This window comes from Danio rerio, chromosome 7 (assembly GCF_052040795.2).
Source record: "Danio rerio strain M-AB ecotype USA chromosome 7, GRCz13ab, whole genome shotgun sequence".
In the NCBI taxonomy this organism is placed as follows: domain Eukaryota; kingdom Metazoa; phylum Chordata; class Actinopteri; order Cypriniformes; family Danionidae; genus Danio; species Danio rerio.
The window spans coordinates 21,162,501-21,185,348 of record NC_141027.1 but is presented as its reverse complement, the minus strand read 5'-3'; the positions used below and the strand labels follow the sequence as shown (position 1 = coordinate 21,185,348).

The 22,848-nt window shown below is 36.5% G+C and overlaps 3 protein-coding genes across 12 annotated transcripts in view; 1 reads left to right on the top strand and 2 right to left on the bottom strand.

The window, feature by feature from the left end:
• Positions 1–1,175, bottom strand: part of LOC147835961 (uncharacterized) — a 133,365-nt gene extending 132,190 nt beyond the window's left edge. For all 8 annotated transcript variants that reach the window (XR_015495542.1, XR_015495545.1, XR_015495543.1 and 5 more), the window contains exon 1: positions 1,051–1,175. The gene's annotated coding sequence lies outside the window, so the exon portion shown is untranslated. The remainder of the gene's footprint in view (positions 1–1,050) is intronic.
• LOC147843097 (uncharacterized) overlaps positions 1–22,848 on the top strand; it is a 552,330-nt gene that overhangs the window by 403,759 nt on the left and 125,723 nt on the right. The gene's annotated exons all lie outside the window — the stretch shown is intronic.
• Positions 8,320–22,848, bottom strand: part of efnb3b (ephrin-B3b) — a 125,876-nt gene continuing 111,347 nt past the window's right edge. Inside the window, 3 exon segments of one of the 3 annotated variants that reach the window (NM_131806.1) lie at positions 8,320–8,741; positions 16,696–16,764; positions 19,034–19,126. In NM_131806.1, coding sequence (NP_571881.1) covers positions 8,320–8,741; positions 16,696–16,764; positions 19,034–19,126 — 584 coding nt within the window. 3 annotated transcript variants of the gene reach the window in all.

The following is a 22,848-nucleotide window of genomic DNA, read 5'->3' as shown; positions in this document are numbered from 1 at the left end:
TAGGAAAATGTCTCTTGGTCTGATTCTTGAGTCTTGATTTCTGCTGCAACATTTAGACGGTAAGAGTCATAATTTGTGGTGTAATCAACATTAAAGCATGGATTAAGCTCCTGAGTCCTGCCTTATATTAATAGTGCAGATTGCTGATGCTGCTGTTAAGGGTGGAGGGAATATTTCTTGCAACAATTTTAGACCCTTAGAAACAACTTAAGTTTTTTAAATCAACACTTGGATCAGCTGTTTAGGGTGATGGTCATTTCTAACCTTTTACAACTACGTATTCATCCTGTGACGCATTTCCAGAATCCAGAGCGAAAACAGCATCACGAAGCTGTTTTTTTGAACATGACAATGACTCATCAAATCTCCATCCACGACAGTCACATCATGAATGTGCAGCTGACAAATCTGCAGCAACTGCCAGTGCTGTCATATCAATGTGCACTAAAATCTCTGTGAAATGTTTTTAGCACCTTCCTAAATCTATGCCACAAAGAATTAGGGCACTTCCGAAGCCAAAATGAAGTTCAGACTGGTATTAACTAGGCATAAAATGGCAAGTAGCCTAATATAGACTTTTTTTTTTAAGAAAAACACATTTTAAGAGGTTATTGAAAGATTTATTAAATAATAGAGGGTTAAATTAATCATTATCTTTAAAAACTACAACATGCAAGGGGGTACGTGTGTGTAGGCTACTATCTTGTATGTGTTTCATTATGAATGCACAGTAAAGGGAATGTTGCTTGATTGAGTTTATGAAAGTGTCAAAGATGAATTTCCACACTTGGAAATATGAAGTGGTAATAAATTTACAAAATACAAATTGTAATATAAAGTTATCTAAGCCTAGGCTGTATTTACAGAATCATTAACGTTAAGTCCAAACATTTCGACGTGCAGATGACGTCATTAACTGGCAAAGTTGAACAACCACCTGGTTTTTGTATACATAATCATACATCCGTCATTGTCCCTGTTATGAAACGCAATAGATAATAACATTTGTCCTCCAACACTACTACGTTACTATAACACATTATTACTTACGTTAGCGGGGCACTGATGTTGCGACTTCATGATGAAATTCTCGAATTCTGACTCAAAGCGCGTAGCAGCGAAATCATTTGCATCACCCGAACATGAAGGGCGCCCGGAAGTTCACGGAGCTCGTCGCATAAGCGGAAGTTATATCGACAAATTATGTGATCTTTTTTAAAATGTGTTTGCTCTTGAACTTGTTCTCAAGTGAGTGTGGAAAATATTGGGCAGAAAAACAATTTATACCAATGCTAATCTCTTCTCCTGGGGTCAGGAAATTCAAAAGTCAAAATAAATATGTCCTCTCCTGACATGCCCACAGGATAATGGATTAGAGCACAGGTGTCAAACTCAGTTCCAAAAGGGCCGCAGCTCTGCACAGTTTAGTTCCAACCCTAATTAAACACACCTGATCAAACTAATTGAGTCATTCAGGCTTGTTTGAAACCTACAGTGTGTTGAAGCAGGGTTGTAAACTGTGCAGGGCTTCGGCCCTCCAGGAATTGAGTTTGACACCCCTGGATTAGAGTAAAGAAATTTAACCCAGGTAGTCTTGATCCATATTAAATATTGTTTAGAATTAATCACCAATTTTGAGTATTAAAATGTATTGCTTTGCTTTAAGTATCAATGATTGTTTGAGCTTAGGGGGAGTGTGTCTTTTTTTTTTTTTTGGTAGCCTACTTTGTTTCTGTTTATGGCTAGTAAGGGAGTTAAGGAAAGTTTATGATGTTTATTTTTGCCAAATAAAATTAGCTACAAATCTATTGTTGTTTTAGGCAATACTCGTTTGTTATTGTTAAATGTTAAACTTCTTGTAAATCAGAGATGCCCAAACTAGGGCCTGCAGGCCAAAGTTGGCCCTTGGTAACCTTTAATTTGGCCTGCCATCCAGTCTTAGAAGAGAGGTAGGTTTTTGGTAGTTTGTTTTATTGTTGAACAACAAAATAATAATACATTTAAAACACCAAACTGAAATTAAATGTATCAACTAAATGTTTAAAATGAATCAGATTTGGGAAAAAATACAGTCACTGATGGATAGAAGACAATGCAGAAGACTTACTTGCGTATTTGTCATTGATCTCCGTTGTGTTAAAGAATTGTTTTTATTATAATAAGTTTATTATGTATTGTAAAACATATATATTGCATTATTTAATAAGATTAAATCTATTTATTAATAATATAAAATTAAGAAATATAAATTAAGAAATTACCTATGGCAACTTTAATGTAATCAACTTTAATTCAACCTACTTATGCAAAAAGAGCACAATTCTTGAGATTGTTTTGGGGAAAACTTGCTTTTTTATTTTTAATCCACTTAAATGTTTTAACAAATGATTTGGTTTGAATTGTATTGCACCCTGCACTTTTTACAGTGCATTTAATGTATATTCCTTCAGCCCATAGCCCTCAATCAAGTATGGTTTTTGGCCTTTGATAAGAAAAAGTATTTTTTCTTTTTCAGAGGATTTTCAAGTGCTCTCCATTTTTATTTTACTTAATAATCCTTTCAGATCTTTTTTTATTATTATTTCTTTAGTTGATTCCTCCTTTTTTGTGTTTAACTGGAAAAAGAGTAACCACTCTCCATGACAGCAATGACTTTAAATGGAGAGAAAATGGAGACCTTTGCTTAAACGCAAATATATAAAATTCTTACAAACTATTATTATCTGAGCCATGCAATCCATGTAATTTTTATTAACAAACATTTTATTATCTGATGTTTAATTTAAACCGAAGAAACTGGAAAAGAAAAATCTGAGACAGAGCTGAGAAATTCCCAGAGCAGAGATCGGGCTATAAAATGTTCCTCTGGGTCATTAATAGCATGCAGGCACATTTTAGAAAAATGATTACACAATAAACAAGACAGCAGAAGCCTATAAGGCCATTTTTAAATAGCTTTTCTTTCTCTCCCTTGTGTTTCAGAACATTCCCCTTCACACCTAAATCATGTTACACCAATGGGACAAATGTGGAACGGCGCAAGTGTTCCCAGGACAGCAATACACTCCTCGCCTCGGCATCACCTGTAACTGTGCGGCAACCTCAGAGGGACAATCCAGCAGATTTCGTAAGTTTTTCTAAAAATTGAAATTGTTGCCAGAAGGCAATGGTTGCTTTAGCAACTAAATGTAAATTCAAAAAAACCTACAGAAGCATCTAAAGGAAAGCAATAAAAGAAAAAAGAGAGATACAGTCTAAAATAAATAACACAAGAAAAGGTATTTCGCTTCATTTAAAGAACACATTTATCTCTCTACTTGCAATGGATGGTGACCGTAAAAGCCTGTTTACTCAGAGTAGATGAAATAACAAGAAAACCCGAGTGATGATAGAGTGGAACGAAAAATAAAGAGCATTAAAAGGTTTAGTTGGACGTTCAATAGATTCATACAAACACAAGTATACGTGAAAAAAGAAAAACAAGAATGCATTGTAAAGTTTTTTTGTGTGTTTTTTAATCAACATTTCTTCAAAGGAATGTATTAGTTGTTTAACCCTTTTAAAGGCATGTATGCAGGAGGGAAAAACAAGAGAGGGATCGTGATGGGGGGGAGATGGAAGGATGGACACAGAAAAGAAAACATCACACACAAACATGGTGTTTTACAAACGTCTGAACACATCACTGGAGAGGAATGGAGGTCTTTAAAGTGGCCGCCACCCGCTGGCTATTGGCACAGAGAAACACGTACACACAACTGAAGCGTTCCCTAAAAAAATACACACTTTGTGGTTCGCCCCCCGCATGTGTCTGCGTACAGAGTACTGGTCCCAGCGCTCATGGCGAAAGCAAGTGCACAAAGAACCGCTGGATGTGAAAGACAGAAGATGGACCTTTCTGAGGCCATGTTCCATAAACGAGACCTAAAAAAGGCAGGATGGTGAGAGAGAGTTTGTGTCTCCTTGTGTGTCACGAACTCAAACGCTCCTCTCCATCTCGTCGGTCCGTCTTTAAACGATGTCCATGTGTGTTTGGGACATTCGCACAGCAGCACGCACACACACCTATCCAAGTCCATGTGCACAGGGTCAGAGACATGGCTTACGCTGATTGTTTTAGTAAATGCAACAGAACTTGAACAGAAATCGAACGCTTAAATATGCATGAAACAGCCCACGAATACAACAGTGCCGAACGAACGTAACACCTCCACATTTTTAGGCAACTTGATATTGAAGTAACAAAATCCAAATCTCTGCGTGTAAGAAGAAAACATCCATGTGACAGGAAAACAATGTCGCTTTTTTTTTTTACCCTCACAGTCTTGATGCACCAGAGTGATACGAAACTAAATGCTTTTGAGAGACAAATATTGAAGCTTCCTAGGCAGATAGAAAACAGTAACAGATTGGTCAAGTCCCAGCGTCAGTCACAAATCACATCTGCAAAATAAGACCACCAACGTATTTGGCTGTGAATGGCTTGTTATTATGTGCATGTATGCGGCGTATTTCTTAGTGATAACATTCTTTTACACGCATACAAAACACACTGTGACAATGGCAGTGAAACAGAACACAATTTTTACTCCTGAGGCCATATTCTGTGCAAGAGTGCTAACACAGATGCTAATGCTTAAAAATATATGCTATATTGTTAAAATTGGTTTCCTTTATTTAATTAAATCATGGGCAGGATTTTACTAATTTGCTCTGTTGTTTTAGTTCATTTGGAAATGTTTTGTTTCTAAAAGATGTCTAATAGACCTCTAAACATAGTCATCTTGGCTAAAACAAGTCTAAATTTGGGCTGTCAGTGAAAATCTAATAGACGTCTAAGAATAGGCCAAAACTAGACTAGTCATCAAATAAGCAGATTGGAATGACTACACATAAAAAGTCTGTCTAATCTGTCTATTTGACCACTATTTGGTTTTGGGCTATTCTTAGATGTCTATTCACTGACAGCCCACATTTAGCCTTGTTTTGTGGCCAAGCTGTCTACGTAGATATTTATTAGATGCTTATTAAACTCAAAATTGTTTACTGGGGTAAGTCTAACTGTTTTTAGCGCAGCTAGCATATCAGTAGTATACTAGCACAGATAAGATGCAACATAAATAATGACCACGTTGATGTATCTAAAACGAAAGAACTTTTGAGGACAAATAATACATTTTTAGTCACAATAGATTCTCTATAAAGATGTTTTAATGCCACTTTAATGTTATCTAATGTATCTTATGCTAATCATTGTATTAAAGATGTCTAATAGACATCGAAACATAGTCGTCTTGGCGAAAACAAGATTAAATCTGGGCTGTCAGTGAAAATCTAATAGACATCTAAGAATAGGCCAAAAATAGACTAGTCATCAAACAACCAGAAATGAATGCCTACACTTATAAAGTCTGTCTAATCTTTCTATTTGACCACTAGTTTAGTTTTGAGCTATGCTTAGATGTCCGTTAGATTTTCAATGACAAATTTAGCCTTGTTTTAGCCAAGCTGTCTACGTTTAGATGACGTCTATTAAACACAAAATTGTTTGCTGGGGTAAGTCTAACTGTTTTCAGCACAGCTAGCATATCAGTAGCATACTAGCTAAAAAAAACTCTGGGAACAAATAATATATTTTTAGTCATAATAGATTCACTGTAAAGATGGTACTTTTTATGCTACTTTAATTTTACCTAATGTATCTTATGCTAATCGTTGCATTCAAGATGTCTAATAGACGTCTAAAATGGTTGTCTTGGCTAAAACAAGGCTAAATTTGGTCTGTCAGTAAAAATCTAATAGACGTCTAAGAATAGGCCAAAACTAGACTAGTCATCAAATAAACAGAAATGAATGACTACACTTATAAAGTCTGTATAATGTGTCTATTTGACATCTAGTCTGGTTTTGGGCTACTCTTCGATATCTATTCTCTGACAGCCCAAGTTTAGTCTTGTTTTAGTCAGGCTGTCTACATTTAGATGTCTATTAGATGCCAATTAAACTCAAAATTGTTTGCTGAGGTAAGTCTAGCTGTTTTTAGAGCAGCTAGCATATTACTAACATACTAGCACACATAAGATGCAACATAAACAATGACCACATTGATGTATCTAAAACGAAAGAACTTTTAGGAACAAATTATTCACTTTTAGTCATAATAGCTTCACTGTAAATATGGTACTTTTTATGCTACTTTAACTTTAACTAATGTATCTTATGCTAATCATTGCATTGGCACAAAAAAAAGCAGTTTCAGGAAGCAATAACATGTAGCTAAAAGCATTTGTATTCACATACTTGCACAGAGTGTGTTGCAGGCCTAAAAGAGCAATTTCATTGGCACTAACAGAGAAATACACACACAGCTAGTTACAAAGCTGCATGATTGTGTGTGTGTATATGTGTGTGTGTGTGTGTGAGAGAGAGAGAGAGAGAGAGAGAAAAGAGAGAAAGAGAATGTGAAAGAACAATGCTAATCACGGCATTTGTTGAGGTAACCAGCATGTATGCCCAATCAGAATGGCTTTTGATTGTGTTTTGGAGCTGCACATGTGTGTGTGAGGTGAAAATCACTTTACAAGAGAGCTTTTCTGTGTGCCATGGCCATCGTTGTTCTCTCAGTATGTGTGTGTGCATGTGTGTGTAAACGTCTACATTAAATTGAGACGTGTCCACAGATACTCAAGAATTTGCAACGAGTCTAGAAATATTTCCACTTCACTTGATGTGAACAAAAAAGAGCACTGTGTGTCTGTAAAAGAGTAATTCAGTGTGTCCATCTATGCCTTTCTTTCCCTCAACTGTCTCTTTTTACCTCAGAAGACCAACAGGCCTGCCTTTTCCACCATTTTCAGACAGGTTTATTAAAAACCCTTCCATCCCTCCCTTTCTCTATTTCTCCTTTAAGCATTTTTAACTTTCCTCCTCTCCCCCACCTCCCCCTCCCATATATGTTTTTTCTTTTAATGTGTGATTCTTCCATAGTTTCACAGTCTTTGTAGAAGCTTCCTCGCTTGTGCGTTAGCTTTCTCAACAGGCGGTGTTCACAATTCTTTTTATTTCACCCCCATCCAATTCTTCCCTACTTCCCGGGTTTTTTCCCTTTTTTCCAAGCGTCTTTTAAAAATAATAATAATAAAAAAAAAACTTTCTCGGATTGTTCTACCTCAACACATTCACAAACGAGGTCTAGCTTCAAAACTACATCAGAGTACAAGGAGCTATAAAAATATATGTGTAGAGCGGAAGAGACTCCTGGGAAAGAGGAAAACGAGGGGGAACCAAACAAACTGGCTTTCCGCAACAGAATGAAAGCATTAAATTAATTTACAACTCAAAAAAAGGGGATGAAACAAGGTCAGCATGTCATAAAAAATAGGAGAACAAAAATTAGGCCTAACAAACTGTAACTTTACATGAAAAAAAATCTAAAAATTATTTACTGAGTATTCATATATAATTATAATCTATGTGTCGAAAGCAATAAAAAAAACTTTTTGATGTTCGCTCATATTTTTGTGTTTTGGTTTTGAAACAGTCTAACAAACACACGCGCCCATGCTCACACTAACACTGTACTCAAACACTCACTCATCCACGCGCAAAAACACTTGCGAGTTGTACTGAAACATGCCGGTCGCGCCAGCAATGTTGGAATATTTATCCTAGACACTCACAAAATACACACGTTATTAAAATATACAAGATTCTCCACGCCACTACAGCTCCACCAATCCAACACACGGGTTTCAGATTACGGGACTGCAGCCCTGTGTGACGATTGGCTGAATCAATGGCCCCTCCCCCTTCCGAAGGAGTTTAACACAAACTAGACTGCTATTTGTGAGTAAATGTAGCATTCGAAGCCAAAGTCTGCGTTGTCTTCGTAGGTTCAGAATTTTTTTTTGTCTTTTAAGAGTCTCGCAAATACATCAGAAAAAAAGTTTTGATGCTTGTGCTCCAGAGCGCCCCCTAAAAAGGAGATAATGTTTTTTTTTTTCAGTCCTCCAGGAGGTCTTGTATATTTTTGAACTTTTCCCCATGTGGGACGTCAGAAAGGAGGACACCTTTACATTAAGACATCCTCTCTCCAACAAAAGGCCAAAGTAGGGGAAAGTTTTGAGGAACGATAGCACACACAATCAGACTCACTCGACCATGAGTGGTCAGCGTATCGGAGAAATGTGTGTGAAGGTAAAGGTATCTGATCTACGGGGATGCAGACGGTGAGGGGCGGGGCTTGGAGGCGGGGTTTAGGTAGTCGTTTAAGGTGGGTGTGGTTATAGCAGATGTTTTCAGTAAGGTGGTCTCCGGTTCTCATACTTTATAATAGATGTTGGCGGGACTCTGAGGAGGCATCTCCTGTACGATGTAGACCGGATGGCCGTAGTCCCCGCTCACTTTCTCGTAGTGCGGGCAGTAGGCGGAGTCAGAAGTCCGCAGTGGGATGATGATGTCGCTAGGCTCTGAGCCGTTGTTGTTGCCGCCCCCTACGCCCCCGCCACATCCCCGTTTGGGTGAGGTCAGAGAGGAGAGGGACAGGGGAGGATGGTGCGATTCGGAATGTTTGGCGTGTCGGCGTCGGTAGCACACCACGCAGATCACAGCAGTGACGAGCAGGAGGAATGCTGAACCGCCAGCCGCACCGGCGATAACTGCGATGTTGGAGGCAGGAAGGGGGCCGTTTTCACCACCAGAACCTCTAGGAGGAATTTGCGGATGGGTGCTGTTTCCAGTACCTGGAAAACAGAGAGAAGATTTTGATCAGTTCAACAGATATAAAAAGACTCTATTGTTTTGACTTGGATATAATTAATCAATTTACACGGTGGCCATTATAAAAATTCTTTTTGAGAAAATGGCATTTTTTAGATATCTGGGTGATTTCTTTCAAACATTTATTACAGGTCAAAAGCTTTTTGTTTTGTTTTTTGAATTCAGCAAGGACACATTCAATTTAACAAAATTAGCAGTTAAGGCATTTATAATATTATTTTAAAAACTGTTTCCAATTTTTTACATGTTCTGTTTATCAAAAGATCTATAATATTTTATAATAATATGTCTATATTTAAATTATATGTTTATTTGAACAAATAAATGCAACTTTAAGGTGTATAAAGTAATACAGGGCTCGAAATTAACTTTTTTACTTGGTAGCACCGGTGCTCCAAACTTCAAATATTTAGGAGCACCAAAAACATTTTAGGAGCACCAGAAAAAATTTAGGAGCACCCACCAAAAATGAATGAGCACCGCTGCAAATTGTTTTTTAAGGGATTTATTGTATTTTAAAACAACATTAATAGGACTGACAAAAACCAGAAACAACTATCTAACTAATGCTGCAAAGACATTGATATTTGTGTGCAATAATTCCAAAATGAATGTCGAATAATTAGGCCATAGAATATTAATGATGATAAAAAATGACAATAATAGTAACAATGAATTCCATTTTTCATTATGATACTGCCTTGAATGTGCATGAATGTAGGTTATCTGCTATAAAAAGTCTGTTACTTTATGAAAAATAATTGTATAGTTTGCATCAAACAAAAATGAAGCATTGCAGTAAGGAATATTTATTTTGTACTGCTGTTTTTATATGCACATCAATTTAATAAATAATATTTCTGCTACAAAACAAACAAAAGATTATAATAAATCCTTCAATTCAATGATGAAAGCTGCAAAGCAGTCATCAGTAAATAAATATAAAAATAATAAACACCTCAAAAAAAGAATAGACAAAAGAAAGAAAGTAAAGTCTCACTTCTATCACTCTTTAAAAGTTTTGGTTTCAGTTTGTGTCAATTTAAAGGTTCCGTCTGAGCTCAGGATCTTCATTTTTCTGTGTTAGTGGAAAAGCAGGCGAGTCAGCCGACCCAATTTATGAGCAGGCAGAGCAGGATTCTTGCGCTAACCATCGGCGCAATACCGGTCTTTGTTATGAGCCGCAGTTTCAGTGTAAACTTATTAGTAAAGGCGAGCTCCTTTGGCGATGATGTACAGTATTAGATTTGACTTTTGGCGGACATTTGCGCTGAACACGCAGTGAATGCAACACATGGAGATTCGGGCACCTTCTCCAAGAAGCGCGTACTAGATTGATCTCAGCTGGTGGATCATTATTCACCACGTGACGTGTCATGATCGCTTTCATCTGCGCCTCAACTTTAGGTGGGGTTTGCAAACCTGTGTGCTTTAAGTTTTTACTCTTTAGCAGTTTGCATTTCCCGTGGTCATAAAAGCTCCTTCCCTGTCATCTGACAGCGGAATACCTTGAGTGAATGACAGCTAATATGAACCAATATAGCGGCAGGGAAGACCGATTCAGCACGTTTTTACAAAAAATTAAATCAGGTCGCACTACAACCATTATCTGCAGTCGCACTAATGCGCCCAAATATATTATGAGGTCGCATAGAATGGTCGCAATTTCGAGGCCTGTAATATATATATATATATATATATATATATATATATATATATATATATATATATATATATATATATATATATAAACAGTATGTCTGATAATATCTTTTCTTCTGGAGAAAGTGTTATTTGTTTTATGTTTTGTTCGACTAGAATAAAAGCTGTTTATATATATATGTATATATATATATATATATATATATATATATATATATATATATATATATATATATATATATATGTGTGTGTGTGTGTGTGTATAGACACTACAAAATGTAATTTCAGTTGACATTAAATAATGTAATCAATAACTAAAATAAGAAGTTAAACATCATAACTAATTAATTTATCTTAGTTCATATAATAAATAATTAAGATCTTATTGTTAGGCTTTGTTCTTTTCAAATAAATGATCACATTCAGTATTCTCTCACAGCACATTCTGACACAAAACAACATTTATGGCTAGAATTTCATAATGGGAAATTTAAAAGCTAAAAATATATAAAAATTGCAGTCACACATTCTCGCTTAAAGTTAAGGTTAGAAGAATCACATTACTCTGCAAACCGCTTGCTATTCCTCCTCTTAAATTCTAGAATGAGTCACATAACACTTCCTTGAATAAACTTCAACACAAAATTATTTCACATAAACACCCTAAATTGACTCCCCTTGCCTGGGCACAGGTTTCTAAAGTTCAGCGCATTTTGTCAGGGAAACTTTGAGAGCGTGTTTCAGGCAAACTTTCTGGATCGCATATGGTGATGACACCCATTAGTGAGATGACCACCTTTAACTTGTTCCCGTATTGGAGCGCAGACTCCGAGAAGTGCCCTCTGACACTTACATGAGTATTAGTCTGATGGAGCGGGTTCATTAGCGCTGCCACATCCTGCCCTCGAGCATCGCCTTCCTCCGTCTACCTCATCATCTGATGGGCTACTTAATGACTTTAACCAATCAAATGGAACAAATTAAACGGGGCCAGTCATCTAACCCTTTGATTGGCTTGCTCATGTCCTTTACAGATCAGACCGGACCAATTATAGACCGCCGTGTTCCCTCAAACTGTCAGAAATCGGTATAAAGTTTGGAGGATGTTGTAAAGTGCCAGACTTTTCTCTGAACTCGCTGACCAGTGACTCAGATCACAATGAGTCAAGGTGGATTGAGTTTCCGCAAAGGTATGCTTTGGCACAGGCATAAGATCCATCCATCTATCCATCCATCTGACTGTATGTCTCGTTCTATAGGTCATTATCCATCCATCCATCCATCCATCCATATAGATTCATATATAGATGGATGGATGGATTGCCAGATAGATTAAAACCAGAAGATATTTTAATCCGAGATTTCATCTATTTATCCATCCATCTATCTATCCACCCATCCATCCATCCATCCATCCATCCATCCGTCTATCCATTCGTCCATCGATTGAATGCTAAAATGATAGATAGTTTGACAGACAGACAGACAGACAGACAGACAGACAGACAGACAGACAGACAGACAGACAGACAGACAGACAGACAGACAGACAGACAGACAGACAGACAGACAGACAGACAGATAGATAGATAGATAGATAGATAGATAGATAGATAGATAGATAGATAGATAGATAGATAGATAGATAGATAGATAGATAGATAGATAGATAGATCCATCCATCCATCCATCCATCCATTCATCCATCCATCCATCCATCCAGTCATCTAACCCTTTGATTGGCTTGCTCATGTCCTTTACAGATCAGACCGGACCAAGACCGCCGTGTTCCCTCAAACTGTCAGAAATTGGTATAAAGTTTGGAGGATGTTGTGAAGTGCCAGACTTTTCTCTGAATTCGCTGACCAGTGACTCAGATCACAATGAGTCAAGGTGGATTGGGTTTCCGCAAACATGTACGTTTTGGCACGGGCGTAAAACACGCAGTGTAAACCTGTGGTCAGCCACTGTGGTCTGGCAATGGAGACGCGAACCGCAACCATCAGACCAATGAGTTGAAACCAAAAAAAAAAAAAAGATCAGCCGATGAGAATTTGGATTTGAGCTGTTCGCAACAAGAACAAAACGTTAAAGCAACACAAATCCCAGACAAAAGCTCTATTCATACTGAACGTCAACTGCAAAAACCTTCTAAAATGAAGTGTTGTGTCCAATATAAATAGTTTCATAGAAGTGGCCTGTTTTTTGAGTATATATCCATGCTGAATATGTCCTCTGTATGAATAGGCCTCTACAGTACAACATGAATAATTCCTAATATAGCAATTTATTTTTTTTTTTACTGCTGCTGGAAGTTGTTTATCGTTTTTTTTTTTTTTTTTTTTTTTACCCTAAAAGCTGTTAAACACTCAGAGGACACACTGGGGAGTAGCAGCTCTAAATGCTCTCTTCTGTAATAAAAAAAACATAATAAATAACTTTTTTAACACATCGAAACACGAGCTGTGCTTAATGTGCTGCAGCTTTACACACTGGAATGGTGTATTTAGCCCCGTCTATGAACAACAGCTGAGAGAGCGCTTTAATAGATGTGGGATCTATGAGGCTATATTAGTCATTTATCTTTACATAACGGGATTACGGCATGTGGGAGGCATTTCGCTGGGGAAATGAAAGCCAATCTAAACGCTGTGGCTTGATTGGACTTTTTAGGATGAACCTGAGGAAGTGCAAAACCCCCGCAGTAGAGATGTGCTAGATAACCAGCACATGGTCATTCTCAAAGGTGGACTTTAGAGGCTTTTAAAGAGAAAGTTCAGTTGAATTGAACTTTAATTATGCTGTGTTTAAAACTTCAGCCTTGTCAAAAGTATTAACCCATGTATGAAGTTTTTATTCATTTTAAAAGATTTTACAAGCCAAGTTTTTCAGTTATATTTGGTAATATGCCTCAGTGAACCAAATTCATATACAGTATTTATTTGATTACATCTAATTTATTAATCAAATTTGTTATTATGGGATATTGACTGGTTCTCAATGACGTGTGATATTAAACAGGTTTGCTTTCTTGTACTTATCAGGGGTTGACTGTAAAATACTGCAGGTTTTTTTTTACTCTTCCATGTGTGAGCAAGTGTATAATAAAATACAAACTACATTGCAAATTTTAGATAGTACATTTAACTACCTTAGAGTTAATATTAACAATCCCTCCGAGTTTATATGGGAACCACTATAAAAGTGGTGAAATAACACTTTTAAAAAGAATTAACATTATCAACACTCAGAGAGTGTTAATTAGCAAACTCTTAGTGTAAAATATCTGTTAGATTTACAGAAAAATACCAGCAGCTGTGGTATTTTTCGATAAAAATGTGGAAGTTTTATAGACCTGTTTAAATTTACAGAAAATACTTCCATTTCATGAACTGATGTTTAGTTCACAAAATCATAGTTTAGTGCACAAAAATGTAAAGTCATTAAATGCATTAATGTGTTCATGTGTGATTGCAATTAGCAAACAGATTTTTACTGCATTAGTAACTACAAAGTTACATTTAAACAGAAGATGCAGCACAACATCAGATGCTCTCAGTTCATCTTGGGCTTGAACACAAACTCCACAATGGTGACACAAAAAACGTTTTGCTGTTTTTTTTTCTTTCTTGATTTTACAGAAAAATACCAGCAGCTATGGTTGCCAGTAATCTACTGTTTTTAACATTTTACGTTCATAAATTCAATCTACACAATATTTCTGTTAAAAATACATTCCATAGTCTGTATTTTTCATCGAACACATGCATCTAGTTTTACAGACACCTACAAACGTATTTTTTAAAGAATCATGTTTTGTTAACACTTACACTGTCTGTTGGCATTCTTTGCCAGTTTCAAACCAATTAATTAATTTTTTAGGTGCAAGTATGCATTATTATGAGGTGGTTATATGTATTTTTGAATTCTTAATATTTTTTAACATTTTACAGATCAGAGCAAACAATTTCCCAACTATTAAAGGGCAGAACCCTCCCCACCCCCCGCCCTCGCCCCACATTTTCATAAAATTCTTTCTTCAGAAGATAGGAAATACTGTAAAAAAATTTACTTGCTCCATCAAACATCACTTGGGATATCCATCAAGCAGTTTCAAGATCTCACTTTTTATATTTCACTTCACTTTCAGTTTTTGTGTGAACTTTTCCTAAGAAGGTAAACTAAAGCTCACTAGCAATGGGAAACGCAGATTAGAACGGTACAACGGGTTTGATTACACACACTCACACACACACACACACACACACACACACACACACACACACACACACACACACATTTAAAACAAGTCATGGAACAAATGACCATTGTGCTTGCTTAGTGCAGGACATGGCTGATGTTTCAGTCCGTGTGTGTCCGTGTGTGTCTGTGTGCAGTTGTGATCTCTACGGGAGACAATGAGAGCCCCTGCCGAGAGCGGGAATAATCGGAAATACAGGGATCTGTCTGCAGGCCCTCTCAATTGGCCCATCATTATTCTTGACACAATTCCTCTCGTTTTGTCTCTCCATCCCTCACTCCTTTCCTCCACCTCCTCCTTCGCTCCGTGTCTTTTTGACTGTTCGTGTTATTGTGCTCGTAATGACCTGCAGCCCCCAAACTCACCTACACCCTCCATCAACTGTCCATCTGTGGGTCTTTAATTTGTCATGTCGGTTTATCTATCTGTTTAGTATTCTATCATGCTATAAACAGATACATATATGGATGTGTGCTGCTGTTGTTTCTTTATGTCTACCTGTCGTTCTGCGTGTCTGTCTGTCTATCTAGCAATCTATCGTTTGAGCATTCTATGGATATGAATGAATCTATCTATCTATCTATCTATCTATCTATCTATCTATCTATCTATCTATCTATCTATCTATCTATCATTTTAGCATTCAATCGATGGATGGATGGATGTATGGATGGATGGATGGATGGATAGATAAAATCTCGGATTAATAAATCTTCTTGGTTTAATCTATCTGACAATCCATCCATCCATCCATCCATCTATATATGTATCTATATGGATGGATGGATGGATAATAACCTATAGAACGAGACATACAGTCGGATGGATGGATGGATGGATGGATAATAACCTATAGAACGAGACATACAGTCAGATGGATGGATGGATGGATGGATGATAGATAGATAGATAGATAGATAGATAGATAGATAGATAGATAGATAGATAGATAGATAGATAGATAGATAGATAGATAGATAGATAGATAGATAGATAGATAGATAGATAGATAGATAGATAGATAGATTGTTTGATAGATAGATAGATAGATAGATAGATAGATAGATAGATAGATAGATAGATAGATAGATAGATAGATAGATAGATAGATAGATAGATAGATAGATAGATAGATAGATAGATAGATAGATAGATAGATAGATAGATAGATAGATAGATAGATAGATAGATAGATAGATAGATTGTTTGATTGATAGATAGATGGATGGATGGATGGATGGATGGATGGATGGATGGATGGATGGATGGATGGATGGATGGATGGATGGATGGATGGATGGATGGATGGATGGATGGATGGATGGATAGATAGATAGATAGATAGATAGATAGATAGATAGATAGATAGATAGATAGATAGATAGATAGATAGATAGATATATAGATAGATAGATAATGTCTCCTTGTTTCTCTCCTTGTTCTGCATTATTTTGTTTCTGAATGTCAAAGTAAAAGCAGCACAAGACACAAGGCTCCAGTCTCGCGCTCCCAAATGTCAAACCCGTGCAAACAAAGAGTGTGAGTAATTTTCTCATTCCATCATCCTACACTAATCATCCTCCTCTCCCTCCCATTTACTGTCTTTCTTCCTCTCAGGACCAACTAAACTCGGGCCGCTAAACTAATGGCATTAATAAGTCTCCGAAACGACGGCTCTCTCCTCCTCTCATCCTTTATCTTTCCCCGTGCGGTCATTACCCTCACCGCATTCTGCCTGCAGTCTGCAGCTCCGGGCCTCCACGCAGGACGCCAAATGGAGAAAAAGAAGGAGAAAATTGAGGGAACGTGAGGAGGAGAGAACAAACAGAAGGGTGGAATATATCAAAGAGAACCCGAGTGCCAAGACGCCTGTTTCTCTCCATCCATCTGTCGCTCGCTTCCCCTGTTCCTTTCGTTAGTTCTGTTCTTTTATTAATGTTGTGTGTGTTTGGGACGAGCCGTGTCCTCGTGATACCGAAGGCAGCTGTGTTTACCTGGGTTTGGGTTGTTGATACGGCCCGCGGAGTCAGGTTTGGGAGATTTGGCTGGCAGACCATATGGACCTGTGGACAAACCATTGAGAAAGAGCTTAGTAATAATAATGGTTCGGTTAACCTGCATACAATATCAGCATAACAAATACATGTCTGTATTCTGAGCTTTTCAATGCAGCACTGTGATTCATGATCGGTCATTCAGCAGAGGAAAATGTAGTGAGACATACTAAATGGTATTTTAGTTTTGAAAAGCAAGAAATGTATACTTTCATTCCGCAAGGACACATTTAATGGATCAAAACTGTAATTAACAGCGTGCATGTCTTAAAAGATTTAGTGCTCAAATAAATGCTCTTCTTTTGAACTTATATTTATTCAAGAATTTTGAATACAAAAAGTATCACATTTTGCAAATCAATGTCAAGTAGCAAAGAAAAAATGTACTTCAGAGTTGACAATAAACTATTAGTAATAATTGAGAGCTTCAGTAATATCTGAACAACAATTAGAGGCGTTGCTAGACATAAAGCTCAGGGGCACACCTTCAAAAAAAACTATACATATATATTATAAACAAAAAAAAGATATAATTATAAGTAAATAACAGCATTATTGTTATTATACAATTATTGTTCTAAATAAATATTATTCTAAATAAATGTAACTGGAAAAAAGTCTAAAGTCGCAACTGGAGTGATGCTAAGATAATTTAAGCAATCTTTTGCATGAATATTAATTTTATTAGAATGAAATTCATTAATTCGTTCATTTTCTTTTTGGCTTAGTCCTTTCATTAATCTGGGGTCGCTACAGCGGAATGAACTGCCAATTTATCCAGCATGTGTTTTATGCAGCGGATGCCCTTACAGCTGCAACCCATCTCTGGGAAACATCCATATACACTCATACACTATGGACAATTTAGCCTACCCAATTCACCTAGGTGGCACAGTGGCTCATTGGGTAGCTCTGTAGCAGGATCTAAGTTGCAGGTTCTAGTCCTGGCTGGGTCAGTTGGCATTTCTGTGTGGAGTTTGCATATTCTCCCCGTGCTCATGTGGGTTTCCTCCAGTTGCTCCAGTTTCCCTCACCGTCCAAAGACATGCGGTATTGGTCAATTGAGGAAGCTAAATTGGCTGTAGTGTATGTTTGTGTGCATGAATGTTTATGGGTGTTTCCCAGTACTGGGATGCAGCTGGAAGGGTGATACGCTGCATAAAAACATGCTGGAATAGTTGGCGGTTCATTCCACTGTGATGACCTCTGAGATAGAGACTAAGTTGAAGGAAAATAAATTAATAAATGAAAAAAAAAATACTTTCAAGCTTTTGGTGTCAAGCTAAATTAGTTAACACTAAATCATATACAAACATCTTCACATATAATTAGGGAGATAATATTTATAAGTCTAACAGCTATATTAGCAAATAAAAATAAATAAATAAAAGAGAGGGTAAACAATAGGGCAACTGTCCAACAAGTGTACAACTTTAGAAAACACACACAAATAAATGCAAACGTATAGAATATGGTATTTTAAGATGTTTCATAATAAAATGCTTCTTTTGAGGTGCGACTGCTGAGGTTACAAACACTTCAGACAGCAGACAGACATTTCACACAAACACATGGTCATCTCTGAGCTTATGGCGAGCTGTCACACTTGTCAAAATGCCATGACAGCCTGTGTGTGCGCAGACGCATCTCATCAGATATGGCCAACCGAAACGGCTTTTATTTAGATGACAAACAAAACAGACGTGACCTTTCAGCCACGAAGCAGATAACAACTACAGAGAGCGAGAGTAGGAAAAAAGTGAAACATAAAGGCATTTTTAAGGGAAAGTCAATAAATGTTTGTGGGGAAAAAAAGAAAAGAAATCACAGCCATAAGAAACGGGAAAAGAACGACAAAATGTTTCAAAGCCTTTGTGCTGTATTGAATCATCTTCCTTTGTGCAGTAGAGTTTGATAGGCATGACTGATATACAACTCTAAACACAAAACTAAACAGTCACGAGTGTGTGTGTGTGTGTGTGTGTTTGTGGTGTACTGTTACGGCTCAAAGAGTTGTGTCCACAGTCTGCTGGGATTCACTTACCACTGTTTTCCAGAGTTTAATAACGTAAACTAACAAGAGGCCGACACAGAGTATGTGTTGTGTGTAAACAAAAGCCACTGGTCACGAGTGTGGTCATGTGTGCCGCTGAGAGAAACGCTTTACTGAGCCTCCGCTTTCTGCAGATCCAGCATCCGTAACTGTTTCAGGTGAGCAACCCTCTGGCTTTGTCTGCCGATATGCTCCCAAGAGTGTGTGTGCGTGTGTGTTACTCACTCTGTCCCACTTTCAGCACCACCTTCATGCCCTGTGTAGCGCAAACTCCTCCTCTCATGCTCTCCAGCCCCTGACGCGTCCCGTCTGATGTAGCTGTGAGAGAAAAGAACAGATTTTTTTTTACTAATCATGCATAAGGAAGTACGTAAATGAATCAACACAACTGCAACAAACGAGTTCTTAATCAGTTTTTTAATTAGTGTTTAATGATTTGAGTTCCAGTAATGAAATGAAAACCTTCTAAAAAGAAAGATCTACATAAAAAACAATGCTTAAAGGGTTAGTTCACCCAAAAACTGTGGTTAATTACTCATCCTCATGTCAATCCAATTTCCTGAGACCTCCGTTCAATATAATATAATATAATATAATAAAATATAATAAAAATATAATATAATATAATAAAATATAATATAATATAATATAATATAATATAATATAATATAATAAAATAAAATATAATATAATATAATATAATATAATATAATATAATATAATATAATAAAATATAATATAATATAATATAATATAATATAATATAATATAATATAATATAATATAATATAATAAAATATAATATAATATAATATAATATAATATAATATTCATTCATTTTCTTTTTGGCGTAGTCCCTTTATTAATCCGCCAAAGTGGAATGAACCATCAACTTATCCAGCACGTATTTACGCAGCGGATACCCAATTCACCTGTAATGCATGTCTTTGGACTTTGGGGGAAACCGGAGCACCCGGTGGAAACCCACGCAAACGCAGGGAGAATATGCAAACTCCACACAGAAACACCAACGGACCCAGCCGAGCCTCGAACCAGCGACCTTTTTGCTGTGAGGCAACAGCACTACTTATTACGCCACTGCGTCGCTATAATATAATATAATATAATATAATATAATATAATATAATATAATATAATATAATATAATATAATATAATATAATATAATTTCATTTAATAACAAATTAATATTTTAGATTATATCCGAGGAACATGTCCTACATGAAATCAGATTGTTGAGACAGCAATCGTTCAGAAACGAAACCAAAAACACTCCCTATTGAACTGTAATCACTTTTGTGCACAAAACAAACTGTAAAAACAACTTTCTTCTCTTCCTGGTCAGGTTGTCAGTGTTTATTTACTATGGGCAGTACAACATATGGCCATTAGAGACGGTGGTGTAACACGCAGGTAGGGTTGTAACGGTATGAATTTTTCACGGTATGATAATAGTCTAAAACAATACCACGGTTTGACGGTTTCGCGGTATACGGTATGTTACAAATGTTACAAAATAATAGAACAGTGAAGCAAATTTGACTTTTTCCAAATAATATATTTTTGATTACTATAAACAACACCACTTACAATGAACAAATAAAAATAAGAAAATAATAAATAATGTGTCAAAGTCCAAATAAAGTCCAAATAAACATGGTGCAAATCCTCAGTAAAAAATAGATATAAATATTTACTATACTATAAATAGTTACATAACGAAACTAGATTCAATATGGAACATCCTTAGGTTTTATGTGCCAGCATGGATATGGTTGTCTATCGATATGGATTTGGATGTGGTTGTATGCAATGCAGACAAACAGCTGCATCTTCATTTGCGTCTTTTGAAAACAGCAAGAGCAGCAGTTCGTCTTTGCTGTGTCACTGTTTTGTCATGTTTCTGTGCTGCTGTGCATGCAAAAGTACTTAGTATGAGAATTATTTCATGAAAAACTTTTTTTTTTTTGCGTTTTATTTAGCCGCGCATAAATGTATGCCTATCTCTCATTCTGTGTTGTTCAAAAAGCTTGGTCCACAAACAAAAGCGAAACCTATGCTTATTGGTTGTGATATAGCGAGTTTGAACCAATCTGGGCATGAAGGAGGGACAATGCATCAATGTATCATGTCTGATTTGTCCGGAGACACAGTGACGAGCGTTTCTTTGTCAAATCAGCGTTGTCAAATTTTGATGACGTAACCGCACTGATTCCGGAGCCTCTGAACGTCCGTGAATGTTATGTGATACAGCACTGGAAAGCTGAGACTCTCTTCTTTATGCCAAACTTTGAATTGTATGAATCGGATCAGCGGATCAAAAGTTATTAAACATTTAAGAGCAATACTTATTTTTAGCCGCGGGCGGCTGTCTCGGTCTTTAAGGGTTAAAACCGTTGATATGCAATTGTTCATGGTATGATAATCGTGCACGTTCAAATCGTGGTAAACCGTCATACCGGTATATTGTTTCAACCCTACACGCAGGTGTCGTAATGCCCATAGTAAATGCACCTTGATGTAATATGGTAGTCAAAGGCAAACAAATTTGCATTTACAGTTTTTTTTTTTTACAGGTTTTGTACTTGAAATAGTAAAACATATTCTTATTTTGTGTTCCAAAGATGAATAAAGGGATTGGACAGCATGACAGCGAGTAATTAATGACAGAATTTTTTATTTTGGGGTTTCTTTTGGGAATTTTCACCTTGCTTCAGTACCTGTAGATTGTCTTATGAATCTGGATATAAGACTGGATATAAAAAAGTGTCTTACTGCATTGGCAGATTTTTTTTTTTACTTTAAATTTATTTTATGTTCAAAAAGTGGCAAACTAAATATTTAATGCAGATAAAGTACACTTTTATTAAATTATTTTTAATTCTGATTTTTTTGAGAATCTGCATTCTTAGAAGCTCTTCACATAAAACCCATCTTCAAGTCAACAATTGTGAGATGCATTGCTCAGGATTATTTTAATCATAACCTTATCATAAGACACACTGTGATTAAAACCGTATCATAAGACACACTGCGATTAAAAATCTTTTACAAGAGCGTCCTGGCCAAGATTAGGCAGTACAGATGTCACATGTAAACAAAACAAAAAAAAAAAATTTGACAGTTTACATGAATCCCACATTGACAAACAAACTATTCAAAACATCTACAAGACTGTGTTTCAATTACTAAACAATTTATACTCTTTTTAAAAGCATTTAGTGAAATCAATTCTTTAAACTGCAACTTTGTTTGTAGATTATTCCATGCAAAAGGTGCTGCATATTTAAAAGTCTTTTTTCCCATCTCAGTCCGCACTCAAGGAACAGACAGTAAATAAATATCCTGTGAGTGAAGGCCAAAGCAAAGGACAGTTTACAAATGTAATTCTGTAGATACGATGGGAGTAAACCCAATATAGATTTGTAAACAAAGATATGCCAATGCTTAAGCCTACATATGGACGAAGCAGATCAACCTACTCTAGTATACAACACGCAATTATGAGTAAGGGATTTAAAATTAGTTATAAATGTTGCATGTTTATAATGTTTTGCATAGACCATGAGGCTATCAGGACAAAGCCACTGAGTCCCTGTAAATAGAAACTTGACACACCTCTTCTGATTGGTCCACTGCTTTGGAACTGATACTGATGAGTGACACTGAATGCAAAAGTTTAACAAAATTGACATGGCGTCTAAAAATGCTTGTGTGCATCATGTCAAAAGACGTGAGATGCGAGGAATGATCATGCACTTCAGTCAGGCACATTTACATTGAAAAATAATGAAAAGTAGCACATTGGACTGGAAAAACTTTGTGAATCAGCCCTTATTCTTAATCCATTGTGTCTTTATTATTCAGTGTTATCAAAGAACAAGTCAAGACAGAGATGTTAACCACGATTTGTCTCTTTCAGAAAGTTGAGATTATTACATTGAGAGATCCAAAATTTCAGAAGGTGTGCTCCAGATGCATAATGCTGAAAAAATGTCATTTGAGTATTTTATGCATAGA